Source organism: Alligator sinensis, unplaced genomic scaffold (assembly GCF_000455745.1).
Source record: "Alligator sinensis unplaced genomic scaffold, ASM45574v1 scaffold93_1, whole genome shotgun sequence".
Lineage (NCBI taxonomy): Eukaryota > Metazoa > Chordata > Crocodylia > Alligatoridae > Alligator > Alligator sinensis.
The window spans coordinates 1,548,739-1,575,574 of record NW_005842243.1 but is presented as its reverse complement, the minus strand read 5'-3'; the positions used below and the strand labels follow the sequence as shown (position 1 = coordinate 1,575,574).

The window sequence follows — 26,836 nt, the reverse complement described above, 5'->3', positions numbered from 1 at the left end:
CCTACACAGTGTGATTATATTGCACAAACCATCTTTGTGTACTTGATGAGGGGCCACAGGGCTGAAGGACACTGCACATAATTGGTCCATGTCCTCCTTTTATAGCAGAGGCATTGGAACTGTCTCCCTAGTGCATTTAGGTAAGCTTTAAACTATTTTCTTACTGTTAAGAAGCCTGAGACTTTTTAGATTTGGTGAGTCTCCACCCCATACTTTTTGAAACAAGTATGCTAGGTATAGGATGATGATTTGTCTCCATGCATCTTCTTTGTTAATGCATAAACAAGTGAATTGGGCTTGTCCCAGTGACTGATGTAGGAAGCTGCCATGTACAGTCGAAGCAACTGTAGCTGGAGAATTCTCCTAGCGATCTGTACTTCCCCCTCTGCCTGTCTGTTATCTTTCTCAAGTGTGGCAGCAGGCAGCAAGGTGCTTCTGTGTCAAACACTCACAAATTCAGTGCTGCAACTAGGGTCATTGTCACTGGCTTCCATGTGGAATGCCAAAAGAAGAAGAAATGCATTTTAAATTTTTTTCTGGCCTGGTGACTTCTGCTGACCTCCCATTGTGTTTTAAAGAAATGGGACCCATATTCTCACATATCCCATCTGCACATATCCTGATGGAAACTATCAGACCCGGTAACATTAACCCTCTAATCAGTAAGGCTACAACTTAGGGTTTTTTTCTGTCTCTAGTATGTTATTGGCAGGCAGTCTAATGGCCTCTTAATTTGTGTGTGTGGATGAACTAATTAGCAATACTAAAATATGAAATCACCTTATATTTTTCTGATAATCAAATCCTCTGAGGGTTCAAAATTTGTCTTCATGCATAAGACAGAATAATCAAAGAACCAGAGCTTGTTAAATTTGCCTTCATTAACACTGCATTCATTTGCCTAAGTAGTCTTACCCCTGCTGAGCTCACTTATGGATACGTTTTCCTTGTCTGTTAGTCTCTTTTTATTTCCCCTCATTGTATTTGCCAACTTAGAAGTGGGAAAAAAAAAAGGTAAAGTTTTTGTTATTTTTATTGAGGTTGTTTTCTTTTAGCAAAGAGGAACAATACTATTGTATATTATATAAGATAATCTTCATGTCACAGGAGCTCCAGCTAACATAGGCTGTAACAATTTGCCAAACCTGTACAAATCAGGCTCAGCCCTTCAAGAGTTTCATACCCCTACCATGATTCATTCTAATGGGGCAGATCTTATGCATAGCATCTTATTTTTTCTTCATCTGATGAGAAATTGTAACCTTTGACCATCTTCTTACTTTGCTATAGTCTAGTAATTAACCTTGTTAGACCTTTTAAATTGTCTTTGTGGGCACAAACCACAGACCTCTTGGTTAACTTACTAGCTTCAGTTAATTTAGGTTCTACCCTAAGTCAAAACCCTTGCTCTTTTCTTTTCCCCTTATAATTTTCAGACCTCCTTTAAAGCTGATGTTTTACTTCAAAACTTCTGTCACTGTATCATTAATTCATATTCTAATCCATTTCTTGCCATTTGTGCACACTGAAATCCAATGTCTTAATCAGCTGCTCCCTCTTAGCTCACAGCTGTTCCATCAACTTCTGATATCTGGCATATAAATCCCTGATAAGACACATCCTGTCGAGTAAATTACCCAAGGCTACATTTGATATTTGACAGGATAATCTTGGTGGTTACTTTTTGGATGCTGTAGCTGTGGTTTGCATTGTGCATTTTATGTTTCCTTTTAATATTGGAAACAGTTTAAATTGCTTTTTTTTCAGTCATCCTTCCATCATTGACCTCTACCTCAGATTTCAACCTAGATGAAGATTTTTTTCTGTCTTTTTTGTATTGAGGAACCAAGACAGTGCATACAAGTTGGTCATGTGCCTTTACTCGTTCAGGGGGCTATATTTAATGCATACACTCTGAGCTAATGAGGGTAGCAATACCATAGGGGAGTAAATGAGTCATGAGTGCACTGTATCTGGATATATATGAGGTATATATCTGGGTGTCAGTAGCTGGTACTCCACAATGGTTTCTGCCCCACTCCTCCTTCCCCCAAGTGGCTTCCTCTGTGAATTATTTTATGTCAGTTCTTAACAAAGTTGACCCACCAGATCTGTAGGAAAGGATACAGTTTTAAGTGGCACTTTAGGGGACATGATTATGGATACTTCATGGGGAAAAAGATGAATCAGTACAACTCCTAGTGTTTCCACTCTAACTGGCTTTGCCTACTTTGTAGACTGCACTGGCTACCTGTGTGGCCTCTACCTACCTCCTTCCTTCCCTCTTCCCAAACAACAGAGAATTGATGGTGTCTTATGGCACTGTTGATCAACTCTCTGTCCTACTACCAGCTCAGTGTTGGATGTGGTACAAGGCTCGAGTTAATCAGGGTCATTACTTTTCTAATAATCTCTAACTGTTGTAACCCTCTTCATCCTATGCTCTCGGCCCTCTGCATCCATGTATGTCCTGGATGATTAATGACTTGATGATAAATATCTCCATTAGACTGTAAGAAGCTCAGATCTTGTCACTTGAGCTGTCTGTGAAATACCACACACCCTTCTAGTGCCATGCACAAAATCTCTTGTAAATGAATATCAGGACAGTTCAGGAATTATGCTTGGAGTTTCAGGTAGAAACTACTTTATAGCTCTTCGGTTTTTCCCATAGGCAACTTCTTTTTTTTTCTAGTGGTATTGGTACTTTCTCCAGAGAAGAGAGGCAGTAACAATCAGTAGTTTGTCCATTGCTTCTTATATCATGCTTGGCCATATAAATTTACTATGCTTAGTAGCACTAAGATTACAGATTTAATATTTTTCTTTTACATGCACAGCAAACTTCACCATGCTTAAAAACAAAGTTTCACGTAATGTTTATGGACATAATTTTTATGGATGCAAACATAAACAAACACGTTTCCCAAAAGAATTAGACCTATCATAACAGATCATCGCTTACCCTGAAGAGATGGCAACAGTCAGTCAGAATTGACTGCACGCATGGAAAATTAAATGGCACAGTAAATCCTGAGAGTGCGGGTCTAGTTCTTTCTTGGATGTGCCAGTGGAATTTTAAGGAGCATCCATTTCTAGTCAGGACAAAATTGCATATGTATATGTAAACATTTTTTTTCCATTTCTTAACAGAAAGTTACGAGCACCAAATTAGCAAGTACATTTTCACAGATGTGCTTTAGATATTCCAAGTCCTGTTTTGGTACCTCCCCATGTAGAGTCCTAGTGAATGACTTACCACACAGGCAGAAAGGTTCGGATAGGCAAATCTTTTCACAAGAAAGAGGCATTGCCAACTTTCATCTCAGTTTATTTAAGTCACCCATTAAATTCCTTATGGATTATAGAAGTGAATGAGATCTGAGACCAGGAAATATTAAAATAAATAAATAAATAAAAAAGGAAAACTATATATGTAATTCCAGTGCTGGAAAACAACCTTAATGTAATTAATTTCCTAATTTCATTATTGAATTTAATCTGTTGTTTTAGGTGTATGCAAGAGAACAAGAATAGCCATATATAAACTATATATATATATATAAGGAAATTAAGAAGCATTTTTAAAGATTACAATTTTTAGCTCTTCTTTATTAGTGCACATTAAAAATAGAAGATATTTGTATGAGGAAGAATTTTGTAGAAGCTTAACAGCTTTACCCAAGAAAAAAAAAAACTTAAGATGATCAAGATCATAAAGGGTATCTCCATATAAAATATGCATTTTGCCTTTTCATTTTATTTGACAGTAACAAGGATGAAATTATTTAAATTCTCTGAATTGATTATACTGGTAGTTTTTACTAGTTATTGAACAGGAACGAACTGTTTAAAAATTTAGGAACATTCAAGATATACATACCTTAAAAAGTGTATAATTTTTCTGCTTAGTGTTCTGTATAAGATGCTTCAGAACTGAAGAGGAATTATACAAAGGATACAGTGAGATAAATTATCCTATACTGGGGAAGTCTTGAGTAGAACTTGCATGCTCTCTTGACGAATATGTAAGGTTTAATATACTCGTAGGGACAATATTTTTTTTTAAACTTTCACACTATCAAGGAAGCTTTTTCCTTGAGATCTAACGCTGCATTTAGATATACGTCAGACATATCGAGAATTTATCATCAGCTTCCCCAGTCAAAATTAAAATATAATGTTTACTAAGTGTACGTTGTTTGTGTATTATCAATAATATGTAATTGTCATAATTATAAGAATAATATTCTAGTACTATTCGTTGAAGTTGGAGATTATTTGTATGATAGAGAACTGAGCCCTTTGGTTGTCTTTGGAGAGAGATGTTTCTGTTATTTCTAAAACAAAAATAATTGTTCTTGGCAAACCCTTTGAGTTCTCAATTCAGGCAGGGAGGAAGGAAAGGATACGTGATTTGTAATCTCCCTGATAAGTGAAACAAGTAATAAATGAAAGCTCTTCAGGTTAATCTAGCAAAGAAAAGCTCTTTAGCACCTGAATCTATACAGGCTAGTGTCTATATAATGAATGAAGCAACCATCTTACCTTTGGCATGTATAGTCAGGTTATGTAAAGTACTGGAGACTACTTCATGGTTGAGGGATTCTTCAGAAGACCGCACAGAAATAGATTAATTGGTGGAAAGTTCTGGTTTCAAACTTGAGATACTTGAGTATCTCAAGTCATAGAGGCACTGGGCAATGTTCTTCTCTAAAGGCACGTGCCATCTGAAAATTCACATTTTAATAACTTTTTTGAACAATGTAGGAATCTCTCAAAAGCTGAAAATGTAGAAGAAACTTGCTAGAATTCCTTTCTTACCTCCATTTTTTTGTTGCTGAAAACATTCTCTCTCATTCTTAGTGGATAAAAGATAGGTGGGATGGCAAGTGGTAGAAAATTCTGGAAATCTCTGAATTTGGATTGGCTCTTACTTATTTTACTTATTTGCTTTCCCTGCTCCTATCAGCAGTTGGCAGAGAAATTGAGTACTGGCTACTTGAAAAGAGCACCTTTTTAAATGTTCTCCTAGAAGAAGGAACAGTAATAGTTTTGGGTGGCAGGGAATAAGGAGTTCAGACCTATCATACATTTTTTGCAAAACTATGCAGATATTGGAGACATGTAACTTGTATAATAAAATACAGAACCAGAAGAGGCTCCCCCGGTTTTTATTTCCTTACAAAACCCAGGACTTGAACTATGAGGTTTTAAAACCTTTTGGTGAACCCTCAGAGTTTTTTGAACACATCTTGGCTGATTTATGGCTTTGTGACTTCAATCTGTAACAGGCATATCCTTAGTGGATTTTTTTTCTTTTTTGCTGTAGTTGTACATGATGTTTGTGGATGTTCCAAATGTAGCTTATTAGTTTGAATTGTAGTTGAATCTTTAACAAAAGCTAGATTTTTCTCCTGGCTATTTGTTCACTCATTTCAGAGAACCAGATGTTAAGAAAAGACCCTGAAGTGTTAAAACTCCATGAATTAACACTTCCATTTGCAGTCAGGTTTTGCTGCATTCTATGGCAAATGTCATAGTTTTTCAGTTATATAGAGTGGCTTTCAGAGAAACAAGGTGAACAAGATTTGAATTTCTAATGGAAAAAACAAGCACAGATTCATAAACAATCTGCGTTTGAAAGAGACCGTGACAGGGGGCAATTCTCAGGGTCAGATCTCATGCTAGCCCGCCCACTTTTCTCTATGGAGTAGTCCACCCAGTCTCTTCTGCCACGACTTTGTTGTTCCCATAAACTGATGGAATAACACAGGAAGCTGCCCATTCCCCACCCCGATGCCAGAGGATGCTGTCTGCAGCTCCAAACCTCCCCTACACTACATCCCATGCCTCGCAGATGGCATCCACATGATGTAACCATAACCTACACCACAGCTGGTGCTCCAGGGTCTCACAGGGACTCTCCTTCCCTCCCTGGAGCAGCAGGTCATTGTGCTTGCCCTTTAGGTCTTTCTTTCATCCCACTCTCAGCCTCCTTGCAGTGGAGGATTTACTGGGGCCAGAACTCACCATTACCTCTTGGGATGAGCCCCCTACTCGGCCTCTGGCCCAAAGTACAGCCTCAGGCATCCACAATCATGACTTTGCCTCTTCTCCACACATGGGGTTCCTACTACAGCCCCGCCAGGGCCTCTACACCATGCCCCACCCTTCTCATCTTCATGATTAACTACTCAACACACCCCTGGGACTGCCCTTCAGGCCTGCTCCCTATCCAGCCCTACTCAGCCCCCCTCACACACAGCCCTTCAGGCCCACTCCCATTCAGCACTACTCTGTGTGGGGCCACACAACTACGCTCCCCATGCTACCCCCTCTAGGGTCTCTGGGATCTCACATCCCTGCTGGGCTTGGGTGGCACTTTGCTTACCATGCCTGGCCCCACTACTCCCACAACTGCCTCCAAAGTCCACCCGAAGATGGGGGCTGGGGCTAAGGCACCCCTCCCCGCCTTTCACCAGGTATGTAACTGGCCTGGCATTTCCTGGAGGCTCCCATGCCACTAGGAGCCCCACTAGGCCACCCATCCCTGGCAGGGTGCAGTTTTAGGTCATGCCCAAGACCAAGAGCCTCCTGCTCTTACCTTCAAGATGTTCCTGCTGCAGCTCAGCCAGGCAGTGTTTCTATCTGGGCCGGCAGCAGCAAACTGCAACCTTTATATGTCTAGTGCTCAAAATGGCTGCCCTCATCAGCCACCTGGTAAATGCCTGACTCTGCCCTTAAAGTGGCAGCCACCCAAAGGTGCCCCACCACAGAGATCATACATCCTAGTTTTACTAGGAGTGTCCTGATTTTTCCATATATCTGGTTATGTCTTCACTGCAAAATGTCATTGAAGTATAATTAGAGTGTTGCCCTTAATTTGAGTCTCATACATATGTGAAACTCCTTAGATCAATTGGAGTGATGTTTTTGACTTAAGTTGTCTGGCATCTCAGGGGTTGTGGCTTAAAGCAAAAAGTAGCATTACTTGTCGGCTGCTAACGGGCATGGTATGTAGTGTCAACACAGACTAGCAGCTCTTCTTGAATATCACTGGTCCTTCACTGCATTCCCTCTATCTATCTGTGTACCTAGAAAGTTGTCCCATAAATCATTTGAAAGAAATTCTTAGAGCAACTCAGTGTACCACAGTGAGTATATACTTTGGGACTTGCTACTAGGAGTGTCAGTGTCACATACAAGCAAGAGCAGTGCTAGCAAGGACGCAGTAGCTCAAGCGTTGTTTCACAATGTGGCCACTCTCACTCACAAAGTAGACTAACCCATGAGAAATAATTTAAAATAGAGGTAATTTGATTGAACTTTCACTGAAGTAAACCTTCTTAGTTGGACTTAGAACTTCTATCAAGGTATCTAAAACGTCTTGATTTGTCTTTTAATCCATCAGAAGTTTTTGAAATACAAAAATGTTTGTTCAAAGTGTATTGAACAAAATCCTGTTTCATTCTCCTGAAGTATATGCATGTCACTCCAAAGCGTCCTCAGGTAACGATATTGCAATACAAGTAATCTGACCAAGCCCTGTCCGCTGCCATCACCAATGTGAGGAAGCCAGCTGTTTGCTGGAGCTCTTGTGACACTGGTAGCAACCATGGAGATGCTAGCTGTTGCCAGTGCTTCCATGGTGGCAGCAGGGTCCCAGTAGAGCAGTGGTTTTCAACCTTTTATCATTTGTGGACCCCTAAAAATGTTTGAATGCAGGTGCAGACCCCTTTGAATTATAAGTGTGGGTATTCACATGCTTTTGATGGATCATGGTCATTCTTTCTGGACCCCTTAGGTATAGTCTGCAGACCCTCAGGTTGAAGGGGGTCTGCAGCAGGGCTCTGAAACAGGTCCCTGTTGCTGGTTGGGCTATATAGAACAGCTGCACTCTCACATATGTGGCACTACCTATGTAATGTGTGTCCATACCATAAGAATATCTTAAACACAGGTCAAGACAAATGTGAGCTTTTATTTATTTCCTGAACAAAAATAGTCAACAGCATGAAAGGAAATTGGTGCATACCAGTCTCCAAAAACTTTCAATGATGATGTTGCATATAGATTTAGGTACAAGAGGTCCTGACTCTAATAGGGGGGTCTCTCCCAGCAGAAATACTCCTTACTGTCAGATGTGAAATTCTTCTCTTCAGATGCTAAAGGAGCACCACAGAAGTTAACCAATCAGACTGCAAGTTATGAAGAAAACGAAGTTAACATGTAACAGAGCAATATTTAATCCCTAATTAAGCAGAAATATTTTTAAAAGATGATCATTTGGGCCCCAATTCATAAATATACTTAAGCTTGTGCCTAAACATAATCATGTGAGAATTCAATGGGACTGCGTGTTCTTCAAGATAAGCATGTGCATAAGTATGTTGCTATATCAGGACCTTAGTGTCAATGAAAAACATAGCATAACGAACTAAATTCTATTCATTCCACTACAGGTTTGTAAAAGGTTTATCATTTTCTAGATGTTACTATTGGAAGTGACTTTGATAACCACATGTGTCATCATAATTGTTTTTTTTTCTCTTGGTTTCAGCTGTGGGACCTATTGCAAAAATTGCAGTTCATCATGACATATATAGCTCCCTGGCAGATTGCTTGGGGGTCTTCGTTTCACGTGTTTGCTCAGCTCTTCGCAATACCTCATATCCTTTTATAGGTTTATTTTTCTTTACTCTCAAGTTCCCTGTTGATATGTGTGCAAGGTTTGAACAAAGAGCATGACATTTTCAGATCATTTTTATTTAAAAAAATGTGACAGTACTTGATGTTGAGTCTGAAAAATAGTCTTACTTCTAATATGGTCTCCTTAGATATGGGAGAAACAGTTTTGTTTTACTTGGAGGCAGGTGCAACTGGGAAATCATAGTGCAATCAGACCAAGATGTTTAATATTATGAACATTTGTTCCCTTCTTTTCCCATTCCTGTGCAGTGGGTGACTTTACATACATCTTCACTATACAGAACTTTGAGTATCTGGTATAGACAATACATTTTCAGTATACTATCTCCATCTGGGATAGACTTTCCTCTTTTGTAATGCATTTAAATCCTTATCCTGTAGAGTGCTGAGCATGCTGCAGATTGGCCCTAAAATGCTTAGCCTTTAACAGTTTTCCCCGGCAAGTCGGAGACATAGTGAGTGACTCATTAGTTTACAGCATGTCTGTCCAACTATCAGCCCACAGGCCACATGAAGCCTGCAAGGGGTTAACGTGTGACACCCCCCCCCCCCCCCCCCGGCTGCCACCCAGCCATTGTTCCAGCTGCTGCTGCTCTGGGGTTTCTAGGCTCCCCTTCCCTCATCTTTTGCTTTCTGCTCCCACCCTGGAGAGCAGGGCAGTGCAGCCCACAGTGCTGGGGGAGCCTGTGGCTTGGTACAGCAAGAATGCTGAGGGGCTGTCTGGGATGGCAGTGCAGTGGTTGTATGGGCCACATATGGTATGGGAGAGAAGAAAAGGCTGCTTACATGGATGGAGGAGCATGGGGTGTGGCCTGGGGACTAGTGGCTTGCACTAGTGCAGCCATTGGTGGTGCAGACTGCACCATGTTCAACCCATGGCCACTTAGGAGTTGGAAAGCCCTAGTTATGTCATCTATGATTCTAAATGTGGTGATATTTTTATATATGTAAGGGATACATCACTATGTGCTTACAGTTGTCTTGTTGGATCATATTTAGGGACCTACTCAAATCATGGCAAGACAAAGGATTTTACACTGCCTACTAGTGTGTAGAGCCAGTTTTACAGGCATTTCGCAGCGGCTGCACCCCTTGCCACTGATTGGCAGAGGGGTCCTGGCCTCCCTGTCCTTTGCTGCTGATTGTCCAAAAGGCAAAAAAAATATAATTAAATAGAGAATTCCATGGCAATATCATATAGATTACCATATTATTATAGATCCAAGTATTAGATTTAAACCTTCGTTTTCTGGTAAGCTTTTTTTTGGTGGGGGGGGGGGGGGTGGAGGTTGCTCTTGCCATGGAAAATTGCAGCCAATGCCATTTTTCGTGAAGACTGCCATTTTTTGTGAAGACCACCATTTTTCTTAGCTTCCGCGAAAGTCACAAAACCATATTTTAAGTAGGCCCCTACTCATATTAGTGTTCTGAAGCAAGGTGGTTCTAAGACATAAAATATTGTAGAGTAGATGGAAGCACAAACAGAACAATCCTCACAGGGAAAGTTTCAGAAACACATCCGCAAAGGAAAAATATTGTAAACCTGTACAGCTGCTTTGGCAAAAGCCATCACAAAACTCTGCATCCTATATTCATTTGAATCCCTATTTTAGTATGGCTAACATTTTTTTAAAAGAAAATTTTATTTAAGTTTCAGGACAGGACATTTCAAAACTGAAGATTATATTTTAATGAGATTTCCCTTCAATCACAATTTTCTGCAGTGACAGTAACTTTAATATTAATACAATCATGATGTAAGCTTTCCTAAAAGGCAAAAGCAGCTAGCTGAATAGGATTTAGTTGATTTAAATAGTTATGGCTGAAGTGCATTAGGCTGACTATCTATTATTTATATTAATGATATCCTTGTTAAATGCAAAACAGTACCTTAATGCAATGTTATGGTTAAGAGTTTAAATGAATAAGTTATTGTTCCCACAGCAACAATAACTTTGTCCTTTAGTATCTGCATACTACTTTCTATTAATGTGTGTGCATTATCATCATAAAGTAATGCAAAATGCTACACATGCACAAAAGGGCTAACTTTCTGTAGAGCTAATCTAGAAACCATAATTTGGAATTGACCTAGTTATATTTATGTAAATTTGAAAATAAAATAAAATATATTTTTTTAGAAAAAGGAAAAAAAGCGTAATGAGTGATCACACTGCAAAACAAATATTACATGCATTTATTTAAACGTACTCACTTACTATGTTCATCTGAATGCCTATATATATACATTTCATAGATTTCATAGACATTAGGGCTGGAAGGGACCTCGGAAGATCTTCGAGTCAGGCCCCCTGCCCCAGGGGCAGGAATTCAGCAGGGGTCATAGGATCCCAGCAAGATAAACATCCGAATTGCACTTGAAGGCGTTGAAAGTAGGTGCTTCAACCACCTCCGGTGGCAGTCTATTCCAGACCTTGGGGGCTCGGACAGTAAAGAAGTTCTTCCTTATGTCCAGCCTGAAACGGTCCTGGAGAAGTTTGTGACTGTCTGACCTTGTCATCCCTTGGGGAACCCTGATGAACAGACGTTCCCCCAGATCCTGGTGAGTACCCCTTATAAACTTATAGGCAGCCATCAGATCACCCCTGAGCCTGCGCTTTTCCAGGCTGAAGAGTCCCATAGCTCTCAGCCTTTCATCATAAGGTATGTTTTCCTGACCTCTGACCATGCGTGTGGCTCTCCTCTGGACTTTCTCAAGCTTCTCCACATCCTTTTTGAATTGTGGAGCCCAAAACTGGATGCAGTACTCCAGCTGTGTACTCATCTGGGGTTTGCTTGAGAAGCATCTATGGATGCAAGCCAGAGTTTTGCTTGTTTCACTAGCTGCAGCATCACATTGATGGCTCATGTTCATCTTGTGGTCAGTCATGACCCCCAAGTCCCTTTCTTCTGTAGTGCTAGCCAGCATAGCACTGCCGAGCCTATAAGCATGCTGTAGGTTTTTCTTCCCAAGGTGGAGAACCTTGCATTATTCAGTGTTAAACACCATCAGGTTCTCATCCGCCCATTTCCTGAGCCTGTCCAGGTCAGCCTGGATCACCCTCCTGTCCTCAGGTGTGGAGTGGACGCTTTACCCCAAAGTTTGGTGTTGTTGGTGAACTTGGCCAGTTCGCTTCTGACTTCAATGTCCACATCATTAATGAAGATGTTGAATAATATAGGCCCAAGGACAGAGCCTTGAAGGAACCCACCACGATGACTGACTTCTGTCAACCACCACCCTCTGGGCCCAACCATGCAGCCAGTTCCCCAGCCAGCGCATCAATCTCCTCTCCCTTGTCCAGGTGATAGGTCACCTGGTTGTAAAAAGAAACAAGATTGGTCAAGCAAGACCTATCCACAACAAACCTGTGCTGGCTATCCCTCAGGATGCTGCCATTGGCCAGTCTGTTAAGAATGGCCTCTTTGATAATCTTTTCTAAGACTTTCCCCGGGATAGAGGTCAGGCTGATGGGCCTGTAGTTTGCCAGATCCACTTTCCTCCCCTTCTTGAAGATAGGCACCACATTGGCCTTGTTCCAATCTTCAGGTACTTCACCAGAGTGCCAGGAGTTCTCGAAGATCCGTGCCAGGGGCTAGGCTATGATGCTTGCCAGCTCCTTGAGTACCCTGGGTTGTAAACTGTCAGGGCCAGCTGACTTCGAGATGTCCAGCCTCTCAAGATGTTCCTTCACAAGGTCAGCATTGATGGAGGGCAGGGGATCTCCCTCACCCGGGCCTTCCCATCCCGTAATGGGCAGGGGTGTCCCTTGGGACTAGTGAAAGACTGACACAAAGTACCCATTTAGCAAGTTGGCTTTTTCCGGGGCATCAGTTGTCAGTTGTCCCATCTGGTTTAGCAGGGGTCCGATGTTGCCCTTGCTTTTCCTCCGGCTCCCCACATATCTAAAAAAGGACTTTTTATTGTCCTTGATACTTGTAGCTAGTTAGAGTTCCGTCGCAGCCTTGGCTTTCCTGGTTCACTCCCTGCAGGTCCGGACCAGTGCAGAATATTCCTCCTTGGAGATGGATCCAGTCCTCCATCCTTTGTAGGCCTTTCTTTTTAGATGCAGGAGGTCCGCTAGTTTCCTGCAGAGCCAAGGGGGCTTCTGTGTCCTTTTGCTGCCTTTCCTCCAAGACAGAATAGACTTAGCTTGTGCATCCATGATCGCTCCCTTGAGGAGCAACCAGTCATCCTGAACTCTCCTCCTTTTTGGGTCGTGGTCCCTTAGGGCCTCACTGACAAGTCTCCTGAGCTTGTCAAAGTCAGCTTTCCTGAGGTCAAGGACTTCTGTATTGCTGACTGACTTGCCAGCTTTACGGTGGATGGTGAAGGTGATCAGCTTATGGTCGCGGTCACCCAGATTCCCTTCGATCATTAAGTCTCTGATTAGGTCGCCCACCATTGCAGGTACCAGGTCAAGCAGTGCTTTACCTCTCGTTGGCCCGTAGACTTTTTGCGCCAGATAGAGTTCATCCATGCACATGAGGAAGCTTTACAACCATTTTTGGCTGAGTGCTCTTCCCACGAGATGTCTGTGTAGTTGAAGTCTCCCATGACAACCATGCACCGGGAGCATACGGCCTCAGCCAATTCCCTGACAAACTCCTGGTCAAGGTCTTGATCCTGGGTGGGAGGTCTGTAGTAGGCTCCCACCATTGTGTCCCCTGCGCCGTGTTCCCAACAGATTTCAACCCAGAGGGTCTCCAATCGTCCACCCTGGGCACCAATGTTGGCTTGCAGGGACACGTAGCTCTCCTTGACATAGAGAGCTACACCCCCGCCCTTTTTGTCCACTCAATCTCTCCTGTACAGGGTATAGCCATCTATACCTGTGGCCCAGTCCTGGGTGGAGTACCACCAAGTCTCTGTTATCCCTATGACATCATAATTATTTGTGTTAAGCTAGAGGACAAGTTCCTCCTGCTTATTCCCCAAGCTCCTGGCATTTGTGTACAGGCACGCAAGTGTCCCTTTAGGGGCCCTTTCCCTGCCTACAGATTGTTCCAGGGCTGGAGCAGGAGTGGCCTCCCTTAAGTGCCTTGGCCTGCTGGCTTTGCAAAGGTATCTCAACAGTCCAGCAGTGCCTGCCCCCTGGCGGGTTTAGTTTAAAGCCTGGTGGAGCAGGTCAGCCAGTCTGGCTGAGAAGAGCCTCCTCCGCAGCAGAGAGAGGTGGAGGCCGTCCTTTCCCAGCAGCTCACTGCCTCTCACCAAAGAGCGGACTGGGGTCATGGAAGCTGAAGCCCTCACGATGACACCAGCACTGTTGTCTTTGGTTCACTACCTCGATCCTCCTCTCCCTCCTCAGCCCGTAGCCCAAAACTGGGAGGAATGAAGAAGACACCACCTGTGCCCGCAACCCCTTAAGCCCCACTCCCAAATCCCTGTAGGGCTTCATGACCTGGCTGGGATTGATCTGAGATGTATCATTTGTGCCCACATGGATAAGGAGCGTAGGGTAGTGGTCAGTGGGCCAGAGGAGCTTAGGGATCCTCTCCGTGATGTCTCGGATATGGGCTCCTGGGAAGCAGCAGACTTCCTGGGCTAAGGTGGCAGGGCGGCAGATTGCTCCCTCAGTCCCCATCACGATGGAGTCTCCCATGACAAACACTTTGTGTTTTACTTAGGGAGAGTTGGAGCAGGAGCTAAAGTTGAGCCTGTGTTGCCTACAGGATCGGGCAGCTTAGGAGGCTCTGCTGGGGCTGCAAGAGGTTCATACGTATTGCAAAGCTCCAGCGGGGCGAGGACCTTTTTGCGGCGGGCCTTCAGGCCCTTGACCACCTTGGTCCAACCCCTTGGCTGGACAGAATGGGAGGTCCCCGAGTCCTCCCTTGTCCTGGAAGGTGACCTTGGTCTACCCTCTGCCTCCAGGGGGTGAAGGGCCAATAGAATTACTTGCTTGTGGATGCAAGTGGGATGTAGTCTTAAGAGAGGTATTAAAGTTTGAGGCGTTCAGTAATAATAGTCTAAAACTAGACAGCCCTCACTTAGTGTTCTGCTTTTTTAAAAGAGTAGACTAGTATTAGCACATATTTCCACTTGAAACCTTGCTTTCTTAACACTTCATTAATTTTATGAAGCCCTTAGCACATAACCTAATAAATTCTCATCTTCATAAATTACAAACCCTTGATACCAACATATTCTCTGAACATAATGGAATTACTTCACTGCTCGTATTATATGTTTAATTTATCCAACAAAAATTATAGTGAAGAAATTGATTTTGGAAATCCTAAAGAATATTGGGCATGTGAGAGTAGAACAGAGTGGTGTCCAACTCTGCAAACAGTTACAAATGAATGTAAGATAATTTCCAAAACACATAACTCACAGCTGTCCAACTTTGGTGCTGTCAGGGGCTTCACATGATACCTGCATGTGGCAGGGTGCATACTGTCTGGATGGCCCCCTGGGAACTCTCCCACTGGTGGGCTGGGCTGGCAGTATGTGGTTTCCCCCACTGGCAGCATGTGACCACCTCCTTGCCCCACACTGTGTGGGCTGCATAGGTGGCATGTGGACCCCTCAGCCTTTCTCTACTACACAGCAGCAGGTGAGGCAGCCACCAAGGCAGCAGGCCACCATAACTACTTGTTGGCCACCAGTTGGACAGCCCTGATGTTACTAATTCAGTCCTATTTACTTGTAGTGTAAAGCCCTTATCACTTTTGTGAATTGGGTTTATGTTTCTAAGGCACTGAGGGTAAAGTTACACATTACACTTAGACCAGGGGTTCCTAAAGATTTTATGCTGTGGCCTGGCAAACCACAGCCCAGCAGTCACAGCCTACTGTGGCAGGAATTTCCGGCTGGAAGACAGGTAAGGATCCCACCCACCGAGCAGAGGTGTGGACCAAACCCTGCGCTACTGCGGGCCCTGCAGAAGGAGCCGCGGCCTCTCCACCCGGCTCTGAAGGGGCCGCAGTTTGTCGGTCTGCAGCCACTTCCAGTTCAGAAGCCACCTGTGCTGCAGACCGGCAGAACTAATTAGTCTACTCTATAGAGAAGCGCATGTGTAGATGTACCCTCTAAAAGTCAAATGAGAGTTGTCTTCTGAGTTGCATATAATAGGCCAACAGAGAGATTGCTATTGTTTTGTATTGTTAACGCAAAGATTTTGTAGTGAACTTCCAAATTTCCTAACTCATGATGCTAACAGCTATTATGCTGTTAATTACTTTGAAGGAATCTTCTAAGTCCTTATCTGCCTGCCTTTATCTTTCCTCATTGTTTCTTTTCAGCTCCTGTGCTCTTATTTGACACTTGCAAATAATTATTTAGCCTTTACAGCCAATCCTAGTTATGCTTAGGGTAATATGAGAATTTAACTTTGTTGACACGTGTTCTTCTTTCTTTGTATTCTCTCTCCTTGTCTTTGAACTTGTAACCTTCAGAGGAAGTTCAGCTTGCAAACTCACTCATGCTCTCAGGCTCTATTCCAGATCACTCTCTCTCAATAAATTGAAGGAATTTCAATGCTATCCATGTCTAAATGCTTGCTAATGCTGACTATTACTTCCAGGGCAATTGATTAATTCGATTTTGAGGGGGGAAAGGGGGAACCAATATGAATATTGTTGAGGTAAGTGAAAGTCAAATATGCATCACAAATTTGACTTTAATCTTTCTAAGAATGCAGAAGTGATATAACTGCCATTATTAGAACAGGCTGAATCAAGAGACTGTTGCTCCTGAGTGCCTGGACTTTAAGTGTGGTTTCAGAGAAGTGCCACTGCTTTGATATTTGTTGTACTTTAATAGCAATTATTTACTCCAGAAGAATAATTGAAACCAACATGCATATTGGTTTGGAACTACGTACAACATTTTTCCACAGAACATCAGTGTGTCAAGGGCATGGGATAACGAAGAGATGATATGACTTTGACTTTCTTTTTAATCTTTCTCTAACTTACATTCTTTATAGCTGCCTCTTTACTGTATTGCCTGGATCAATGGTTCTCAACCTTTTTAGACGCAAGGCACCCCTTGCTCGATGCAAGGCACCCCTCCACAAGTTTTGTGAATTGGGTGGCACCTTATTTCAAAACTAATGTATTTGTTATTGACGGGCAGGGCAGCAGGAGCAGGGGAACCGCTAGGCAGGGAGCTCCTGAGCCTGCCATTATCCACGTACCCTTCCACACCATCAGTGGCACCCCTCAAAGACTCTTGTGGCACCCTGGTTGAGAATCATTGACCTAGACACATTTTTCAGCAATCTCAAATGAACTGCTATATGAAACAGGCAGGCACCCTGGTTTTTATGTTCTTTACTCACCTGCAGTGTTCTTCTCATTTTGTGTCCACTTTAGAAGTTGTGAGTGGTACACTGTAACTATCCAGCAATATTGTAAAAACTAACATGAGGTGGACTTGCAGGAACCACTTCCCTTTAAGCAGGTTTGATAATGGCCACATTTCTGTAAAACAGTATTAATAATAATCGTTTTTTTCTGTCATTTACACAAGTCCCACTGTGTTAGTTCTGGAATTTCAGCAAAAATCATTAGAGATAATGTGTTAGTGGGGTTAGAGCAGCTGAAAATGGCCAGTAAGTTTGCCTATCCACAGGAACTCTGTTCTGGCGGAAATCAAACAGAGGGCTCTCTGCTGTCCCTGGCAGCTGACACGCTATGCTGCCTTTTTCATTGTAACACGTAGTGCTCGTTACTGGAACTGTTTAACTCTCATAGCTACAGTGCTCATCGTAATTAGTTATTTGTGTCTGATCTGGGGAAATATGGTAAAAATAAATAGGTCAAGAGCCGTCTGAAGAATGATTTTAGAAGTATGATGAAAACATTTGTGTTACCTTAACTTGAAATGCTCAGACTCTGCTATGCTTTTCTTTCAAACTCTGGGCACCGCGATCTTTTCTGCTCCACTGAGTCCATTTCTTGGTAGCGTCATTTTTATCACTTCATATGCCAGACCAGTCAAGTTCTGGGAGAAAAACTACAAGTAAGGCAATTAAGAGTTGCATGCACCTGTTGTTTTAAAAATTTTACTCTTACCAGTTTCATTTCTGTAGGTTTCCTCTCCCCAGTACCCCACCCCCTTCCCCTCCCACAAAAAAAAATCTGTACTTTACTTTGGAATATGAAAGTAAGCTTTTTGGTTGAGTCTTGATTCTACCATATTAACTTTATCATAGTCATTCAGTTATTTTTGAAAATGTATTTAAACAATTATCAGGATGTTGCAGATGAGATGTCACATTGCACCTATGAAGCAGACAGAACAACAGAGCTGTGTAAAAGAATCACAACAGTCATTTTTTATTGTCTTAGAAGCCAGCTTTAGTAACTAAATCTGTTAAGCCTTTGGCACCAGAAGTCAGGTTGTGTTAATCCATTTTACATTAGCCTGTTAACATTTTACCAGTTTGGAAATGTTGGGGAGCTCTCACTGCGAAGTGTGAACGGGCAAATTGCCGAGTCTCTATTTTAATTGGTTTTTAACACGTCATTTTTCATAAAGTTTAGCACCAGCCTTGGGTAGTTCTGTTTGAGTTTAGTTTCCCCTTTTCCAGTTACATAAGAAAATGAACTTTAAAGCATAGAAATTATTGGATAATGACATAATTTCCATTTATATAGTGCCTTTCATCCAGTAGATTCTCAAGGCATTTAGCTATTGGTGTCCATAACAGCCCTCCACTGGGGAAATGGGCACAAAAAGCCTCACTGGTTTTAAGATGGAGCTAAGTGAGTTTGCGAAAGGGAGTACCTGACATGATATCTGTGGTAGGAGGCTGGATTCAGTGACTTTGTCCTCTGTTACAAGCTGTACGTAGACTCTTCACCCCTCATTACAATACAACCAGCATGGACTAAAGTATTGCACTTGTTGAACCATGCATAGAAAGCCACAGCAGTTTAAGGCAGGAAATGAAGAATATATTATCCAAAATAGGATTTGGTCAGAGCAGTAGGGATTAGTGTAAAACATTTTGTTGCACGTCTGTCACTTTTATGACCCCACTTAACTATAGCACCTGAGCAACTCCTAAAGAATTTTTAAAATAACAATGATCTTTTTTTTCTGCTTTTCTAACTTATCAGAGGAGTACTTCAATTTGATTTATAGAGTTTTCTGTTTGGTTTTGCTTTGTGTGAGTTGTGTGAATGTATTCATTCAGTGTCCATTGTACCAGTGTAATATTAGTGTTGATGGTATTAGAAGAATGATGGGTTAGAGGTAATCTGATGGAACTCACAGCAAGCACCCTTTTTCCATGGGTCCCACAGAGGGAAACTTAAGAGTATGGACAGGCATTCAGTTCCAACACTGCAAAATTCTGGGAAATTGGCAGCTCTGGAAATCCTTACAAAAATGTATAGGTTGTTCCAGCCTGCAGCTTGCCTCTCAACCCTATGGGCAAACTAGGGTTGAGATCTGGGGACTGCTGCCCAGGGTTCCTGACAGCCACGGAGAAATGCCCCCCTATAACTTTATAGACCCAGATCACCTGGGTCTGTGGAAGGTGCGGGTGGGCAGCAGCATCTCAACTCTTCCCAATTCCAGGAGCAGTTCAGTGGCAAGGATATCCCCTCACCTGTTTCACAGACTGGAAGTATCTCAGGGCATGCAGCTTTTGTATAGATCTGACACAGAAGGCAAGGCAAGCTGACACCTTAGTGACTAACTGGTTCAGAGAAGCATGAGCTTTTGTAGGTGCCAGCCTACTTTGTCAGATAACATCAGATCTTGAAGTAGCCTGTTGCTTACAAAAACTTGTGCCTCTCTGAACCAGTTAGTCAGTAAGGTACCACCCTGTCTTGCCTTCTGCCTAACTTTGGACTAACATGGCTAAGTGCATTTTTTCTAGATATTAGTTATGGAATCAAACCTAGTGATCATGAATAAATGGTTCACATAGCCAGATCTGTTTGGCAGAACTGAGCCTCATCTTCGTGTTGTTTCTACATGGAACTAGGTGGCTTTTTTATTTCTTTCTTCACTATAGGATTTTTAGACTTGAGATACCTGATGTTTGGTATCTTAATAATGGATCTGTAATTTTTTTCCTGTGATTTTTCTGACTCCCATTAAATGAACAGGAACTGTAGGTGCTTCTGAAAATCAAGCTGCTTATGAAGGTCTCTTGGTTTAAGCTTTTTAATGTGTAATGCCAATACTTTTTCTCTTTTAAAACAAACAAAGAATAGATGTATCTTAGTCTTCAAGCTTTTGGCTGTCTCTGAAACCTGAGGGAGAAAATTAATTGTGAGCAATAAGAAGTCATCTGCCAATTTAACTTTTGTCTAAGCCCTGATAATCTGAATGAATGCTTGCCTATTGTGCTTAAACATTTGTTTCTGTATTTCAATCTTAATTTCTGTTTTTGCTTTATAGCATCAGATACCACAGCATAACAGGGGTGGGTATTTACTGCACATGCTCCACAGTAACTACCTATGTGATGCTCATCCCATAGCACTAAGTGATTGAAAACTTCCCTTTAGTAACCTAGATCTCTTTTATTGGGTAGGTCAGTATTGCTAGCTTGAATCTGCTGACTGCCTAGATTTAAATTCCTTTTCTTTAGGCTAGCAGCTTGCAGTCCAGCCCACCTCAGGAAGGTCTCCTGATCTTCAGGGCCTAAGGTCAACCTCCCTGTTCCTTCTTCCTGCAGCATGTTCATAACTCATCTGGGTGCTGTAGGCTGCCAGGACAGGAAGTCTACCAGCAGCAATCCCTGACACTTGTGGCTGACTTCCAGCCCATCTGTATCCCACTTTCTTGTACCCACTTCTAATTAGAGTCAAGCTTAGAAAGAGAGACAAGTACTTTGCAGACAGATTCTTGAAAGAGCAGGACTTGGTCATCTTGGTGTTCAGCTACCACAAAGTGGGGTGGCAAGGGGAGGGTCAGGCTAATCAATGGTGACCCTCAGGGCAAATCCTCACTAAGAGTATGGACATACACACTGAAAGCTAAGCTACCACTGTTCACTTTTATCTACTGCAAGCCAATATCATGAACGTGGACAGTTATTGTGGAGCATCTGACACCCGCTAAATCCCAGACTCTTTTTTCTACAGGATAACTAGTTTATGTACATCCCCTTATGGTTTTCTTTTTCTCTTTTTTTCCCTTTCTTATTTCATTTGTTTTCTTTACTCCTTTCAATTTTTGTCTGCTTTATCACATCCTTCATCCTTGTCCACTCGTTTTTTATTTCCAAGTAAACTCTCCTGTCTTCCTTAATTATTTTCAGACCTGTGCTGCCATTCTCCCTCACGTCGAGGAGCGCCTTACTCCACAGGTATTCCCACTGAGCTTATGGGGACTGCACATGTCCTGCAGTGCTACTCTTTCATGAACAGGGGTGACAGGATTAGTGCTTTAGTGCTTCCCACTGATCCACAAATCATTTTTACTGGGTATACACTTGACTTTATATGTTTTCTTTTAATCATCCTGTATATTTTTGGTGCCCTTCTGTGGTTCTTTTTTGCTAACTAATTTACCCCACATAATATACTAATAGCATGTACCCAAGGGGGCAGATCTACAACTGGTATAAATTGCCATAGACCAATTAAAATCAATGGAGATGTTGCAGTTTCACAACCAGTCCGTCTTCCCCTATATTTATTAGTAGTTTGTCATTCAGAATATTAATACTGTTGCCTACCTTCTCAGTGTTGGTCATTTTGTACAGACCACATTTCTTCACCTAATTTGCTCTCTGTTATGCATTAGACATTATAGTCTGGTTCCTGACTTCTTTTTCACCTTCTTTTTTAATATGGAAATAAAAAATCAGTCTTGCAGAAGTCTGATACTCATCCGAGTGAAATAAGTGTTTGTCTGAACCTTTGGTACCCTCCCTCCAAAATGTAAATTAAATCACCCTACCTACATTTATATTCATTTTGTCACTAGCACTTCTAGTTTAGGTTCTCTTTTCCTTCACTTCCATTTCAATCTGTTACTGCTTTCATGAACAAATGAGCTTTGTAAGCAGAGTGAGAGTTTGGTTTAGGAGTTCTTGAGTCTTTAAGGCTAGGGGCAGACATTCAAAAAGCCCAAGTCTGAATTGATTCAATCTTTGCAGGTTACTCTAACCTGCATAGATTGAACCGATTTGCAAGTGAATAGACATTCACTTTTGATTCCAGAAATGCAAGTACATGCCTGCAGTGGCTCAGGCTAGAAGCCAGAGGGCACTAGAGCAACCCTCTTTTCCATTCCTCAACAGCCGCAAGGCTGAGGGGAAGCTGACCTGGAGGAAGGGCGGCACGGCCAGGCCCCCCCGGCTGGCAGCCAAGTATGATTGGGGAGAGGTTTAAATTTCCACCCTGGCCTGCAGGGACCCCAGCTGGGGTGTGCCTGGAAGGGGATGGGGGAAGCAGCCCTTGCCAGGCAACTCCCCAAAGCCAAACACCAGCCTGGGCAGCGTCTCAGGTGAAGCGGGGTAGGGAGAATTAAACTCCCCTGTCTCCCCTCTCAGGCACAGAGACCCCAGGTGGGGCCTGCCCAGTTTTCCCTCTGCCCCTGCTGGCTGCTTGCACAGTGGGGGGGCCTAGCCAGAGCAGCTGGCATGGCCCTGCCTTCAGGGCTGGAGCTGGGGCTAGAGCTTGGGCCTGTGTGGCTGCGGGGCTGGGGCTGTGGGGCTGAGCCTAGCTTACTTGCAGGCACTTCTTAGGGTGGACATAGAGGGGCCAGACCGGGGTGGGCCATGGGGGATCATGCCCTTCCAAGCTGGCTGCAGCTTCGGCTAGGGCCACAGGAGCTGCACTTTCAGATTGCTTCCAGCTCCCTGTGCCCAGGCCAGGCAGGGAGATCACACAGCCACAGCCGGCTGAGAAGGGCTCAGTGGGGCTGGCCTGGGTCGGGCCATGGGGGCAGGGCCCTTCCCAGCAAGCTGCAGCTGTGTGACAGCCCAGCCTCATGGTATGGGCGGCACCTGGCTGGACAGCAGGCTGCCTGGCCTGGCTTGGAGGTGGCTCGGAGGTGTTTCCACAGCTGCCTCCATGCCCCCTGTCCTGTGCAGTACCCGGTGGCTGCAGTCACAACACAACCTGCAGGGCTGTTCAGCCTCCATCACCTCCAGCTGCCACTGCCGCCCCGCTCTGGGTGAGCAGGTGGGAATCTTCTGCCCAATGTATGGAGCTCTGGCTCCAGCTCCTGGACACCTTCCATCTGCTCCACCTCCCCCACGCAATGAGCAATCCCTGTGGGTGGGCAGAGTGTGTGGAAGGCGTCTGGGATCTGGAGCCACATCTCTGTGTGCTGGGCAAAAGCTGCAGGGCTGAAGCTTCCACCCGCCTGACATGGCAGGAGCAGGAGCCGCAGCTGGAGGTGAGGGGAGCAGAACAGCCCTGCTGGGCCCAGCCAGCTTCCCCTTGCCTCCAGCAGCTCCTCCTCCTCCCACTTCTGCCCCTGCTGCACTGCTCTGGGCAGTGTGTGGGGAAGCTTCAGTTGGGTGAATGGAGATCTGGCTCCAGCTCTCAGCCGCCTTCCACTAACTCCACCCGCCCACAGGGGCTGCTCAACGTGCTAGGTGGGAAGAGCAGATGGAAGGTGTCTGGGAGCTGAAGCGAAAGCTCCATGCACTGGCAGAAGCCACTGGGCTAAAGCTTCCCACCCACCCACCCAGAGTGGGGCAGCAGTGGCAGCTGGAGGTGAGGGAGGCAGAATAGTCCCACCAGCCCTGGCCAGCATGCAGCTTGTGGTGCCGCTGCAGCTGCTGGGTGCTGTACAGGACAGGGGATAAGGTGACAGCTGTGGGCATATGAACCCCTGTGATGTGCGGCTGCCCGGCTCAGGGCCCACCAGTGCCTCTGACCTGTCCCAAGCAGCTTGCTGCCCAGCCAGCTGCTGTCCATGCCAGTGGGCCAGGCTGTCTCTCATCCATAGCTGGCTGGAAAGGTCTGTGCCTCCCCTGGCCCAGGCCAGCCCTCCTGGGCCCTTCCCAACTGGCTCCAGCTGCATAACAGCCCCACCCAGCCTAGGCATGGGGACCTGGGAGCAATCTGGCCATGCAGCTCCCACAGCCGCAGCCCAAGCCACAGCCAGCTGGAAAGGGCCTGTCCCCTGTGGCCCAGGCTGGGCTGGCCCCTCCATACTTGCCCTCAGTAGCGACCACAGGCTGGCTTGGGTCAGCCCCACAGCTCTAGTCATGGATGAGGCAGGCAGATGGTGGGGCCATGCCAGCCGGCTCTGGCCCCCTCTCACCACTGGGGTGAAGAGCGGGGAGAATGCCTGACAGATGCTGCTCCACCCTGACCACGCAGAGCCTGGCTGCCAGTGGGACAAGGGATGGAGAGGGAGATTAAATTCAACTCCCTCTTCCCATTTGCATCAGGCTGTGAATGGGGCTGGCCATGCCCCCCAGATGCGAGGGGGGGAATACTTGACAGGCTGCTACACCCTGGCTAGGCATACCCTGGCTGCAGTCCCCCAGAGGGGGAGGGGAGTGAAGGATAAACCCCCTTCCTTTTCCCTTTGGTTCAAGGGACCATGCCGGGCTGGCATCTGGCCACAGCCCTGTCTTTGCGCTGGCTAGTGAGCAGAAGGGAGGGGCTAACTCTGCTTTCTGAAGCAGAGAGCACAGCCCAACCCAGGGCTGCAGAGCATGCTGGGATGCTGGGGGACTCTGATTTAACTTAAACCAGAAAGGGGGCTGAGACAGAAGTTCCATAAACTGGTTTGACCCAAAATAGGTTAAGTCTGATGCTACATTTAACCAGGTTTATTTTAAACCAGTTTTGGCCATTTTGAAACTGGTTTACGTGCAGATTTTACATTCTGCTACAGGTTTAAAACCACTTTCTGATCACTTAAACCAGTTTGTGTAACTTCTGTCCCTAGCCTACAGGGACACTGTTCCAAAAAAAAGTCTACTCCTCATTATATTAGGGCAAGGAACGTATATGACACATGGATGAAAATAATTGGATTGCTTTACTGCTTTAAATTCTGATATGCCAAACATTATTTATGAGAGAAGTCCTTACTTATACAAATAGCCCTGTTGAAGAAAGTGGGGCTAATTCAAATTCTTAAGCTCTTCAGTACTAAAATATCTATGTCACAGTAAGTGCTGCATGAAATTTCTGTCCAGTGCTGGGCAACCGGCAAATATTTGAATGCATTAAAGGACAGAAATTATAATGGGATTACAGAGAGTGCAGGAGACTCAGGAATTTGATATGGAAGCTTGTTCTGGTTCCTCCCCAAAGCCTTTTTAGGAGAATTAAACCACAGGCTAACTTTGCACACACTACCATGTAAAACAGGCAAAGTGCAGCAGCCAAGTGGCAGGTACATAATAATCAGGTGGTATAGGATCAGTGTGCCATGGTTGTGTGTGGCATTTAATTGAGGAAAATGCATGTTGTCCTATTTTTGCAAGGCAAAGGCAGAGAAACATTCATAAGAAGCACTAGGTGCTGTTTTTATTATTGTATTATTGTTATGTATTATGCATTAGCATGGACCCAATTGGGGGAAGAGGAAAGATGGAGAGGAGACATTAGGCCAGTAACCTGGGTACTAAGCAGCTTTTTAGCTATTTAGTGAGGCGCACTTTGGGTCTTTCTGTTGAGTTCATAAAGCAGTTTCTTTATTGCTCATCCACTATTTTAACTCTATCTTCCAATCCCACTTTTTCTCCTGGGGTTGGACAACGTGGTTCTTGGGCAGCATGTCCCAAAACTGTACAACATGGAGAATTAGAGCAATGACTGGTTTTGAAATTGAGGTGGAGAAATGTTGCTCGATAAAGACGAATTAAGTGTCTTGTGCTTTCCATCAATTATGCCCAATCTAAAAGCCAGTTCTTTGTGACAGGGTTTAACAGGGATCCCTTGCCCTGTTACTGGAAAATGGCATGGCCCTTTAAGGGCAGGGTTTTTGTAGCAAGGCACACGAAACACACGAAACCCATGGGGGGGAGAGTTAAGGAACAGTCCTGTGGTCATGTCAGCTGATGGGAGGCAGGTGACCAGAAAGGGGCAGGGCTTTACTACTGTATAAGCCAGAGCTTGAGCCAGAGCAAGAAGTTAGATCTGGAAAGCAGCAAGGTACAGAAGCCTTGCTGGAAGATTGCTGCTACTGATGACATCTGGGTCGGGAGCTATAGGAGTGCACCCAAGGGATCAGATTCAGGGCCCAGAAGTATGGTTGCCAGCCAGTGGGTTGGGGGCTTGTTTGCTGCCACAAAGTTTAAGTTTGTGTTCAGGTTTTAACTGATGGTTTAGATGGGCCTAGAAAGGGATGGCTTGGAGGTCCCATTAGTGCCTGAGTGGCATATGATTGCCTTGAGCCCTGCCAGGGGTCAGGCTCAAGGCACAGACAGGGGCTAGAGGAGCCCAGAGCCTGAGAAGGGCAGAGGTAGCCCAGAGAGGGGCAGAGCCTGGGGCCAGAGGGCCTAAAACCAGAAAAGTGCAGAGATAAAGGCCCTGGAGCACAAGATAAGGGGCTGGAGTCCAGAAGCCAGGTCTGAAACAGTGGGCCTGGGCTAAGGCACCAGCTACAGTAGAGGGACTGAAGCCAGGAAGGTTGAAGTCCCAACAAGGGAGTAAAGGCCTGAGGTGGCCTGGTGACTTTTGGGGCAAGAGTCCCTCTGGATGTGATATTGCACGTCAGCGGTTATGGCATGGGTGTGATTATGGGGGCAGCTGGAGGTCACAATTTAAGTCCTTAATGCAAACCAGGTCGGGACAGTTGACTCCTGGAGAAGAGAGAGCTACTTAGGTGTCAGTCTCTCATGGCAGCCTCGCTTTCATTAAGTTTCCACCAAAGCATGGCAGGCAGGAAAATGAGGTGAGACCTTGCGAGACAGGACAGAGAGAGAGCCTAGCAGGGATAAAGCGACCTGTAGGGGCATCCCAATGGTCCATAGGCTCTTATTCTGTTACACAGGGACTCTGCTTAACTTGCATGTGTGTGCATGTGCATGTGTGTGTGTGTGTGTGTGTGGCATGTTATGATATCATATGCAGTCCTGGAAACAGCAGAATTGTTTGTTTATAATAAGAATGCATTTTCCTGTTATCTCCAAGCTCTAGTAATCACTCCAGGTCATGTTTAAAATAAGTGTCTGGATTTTTTTTTTTTTTTTTTTTGGGGGGGGGGGGGGGTGGGGGGGGGGGGTGTGTG

At 44.4% G+C, this 26,836-nt stretch overlaps 1 protein-coding gene across 1 annotated transcript in view; it reads left to right on the top strand.

Annotated features, from left to right (window-relative positions):
* The window catches only part of PCNX2 (pecanex homolog 2), a gene marked incomplete at its 3' end in the record, with an annotated part of 251,039 nt that overhangs the window by 154,047 nt on the left and 70,156 nt on the right, over positions 1-26,836 (top strand). Inside the window, exons 22-23 of the mRNA XM_006027452.1 lie at positions 8,564-8,674; positions 17,553-17,680. Coding sequence (XP_006027514.1) covers positions 8,564-8,674; positions 17,553-17,680 — 239 coding nt within the window. The remainder of the gene's footprint in view (positions 1-8,563; positions 8,675-17,552; positions 17,681-26,836) is intronic.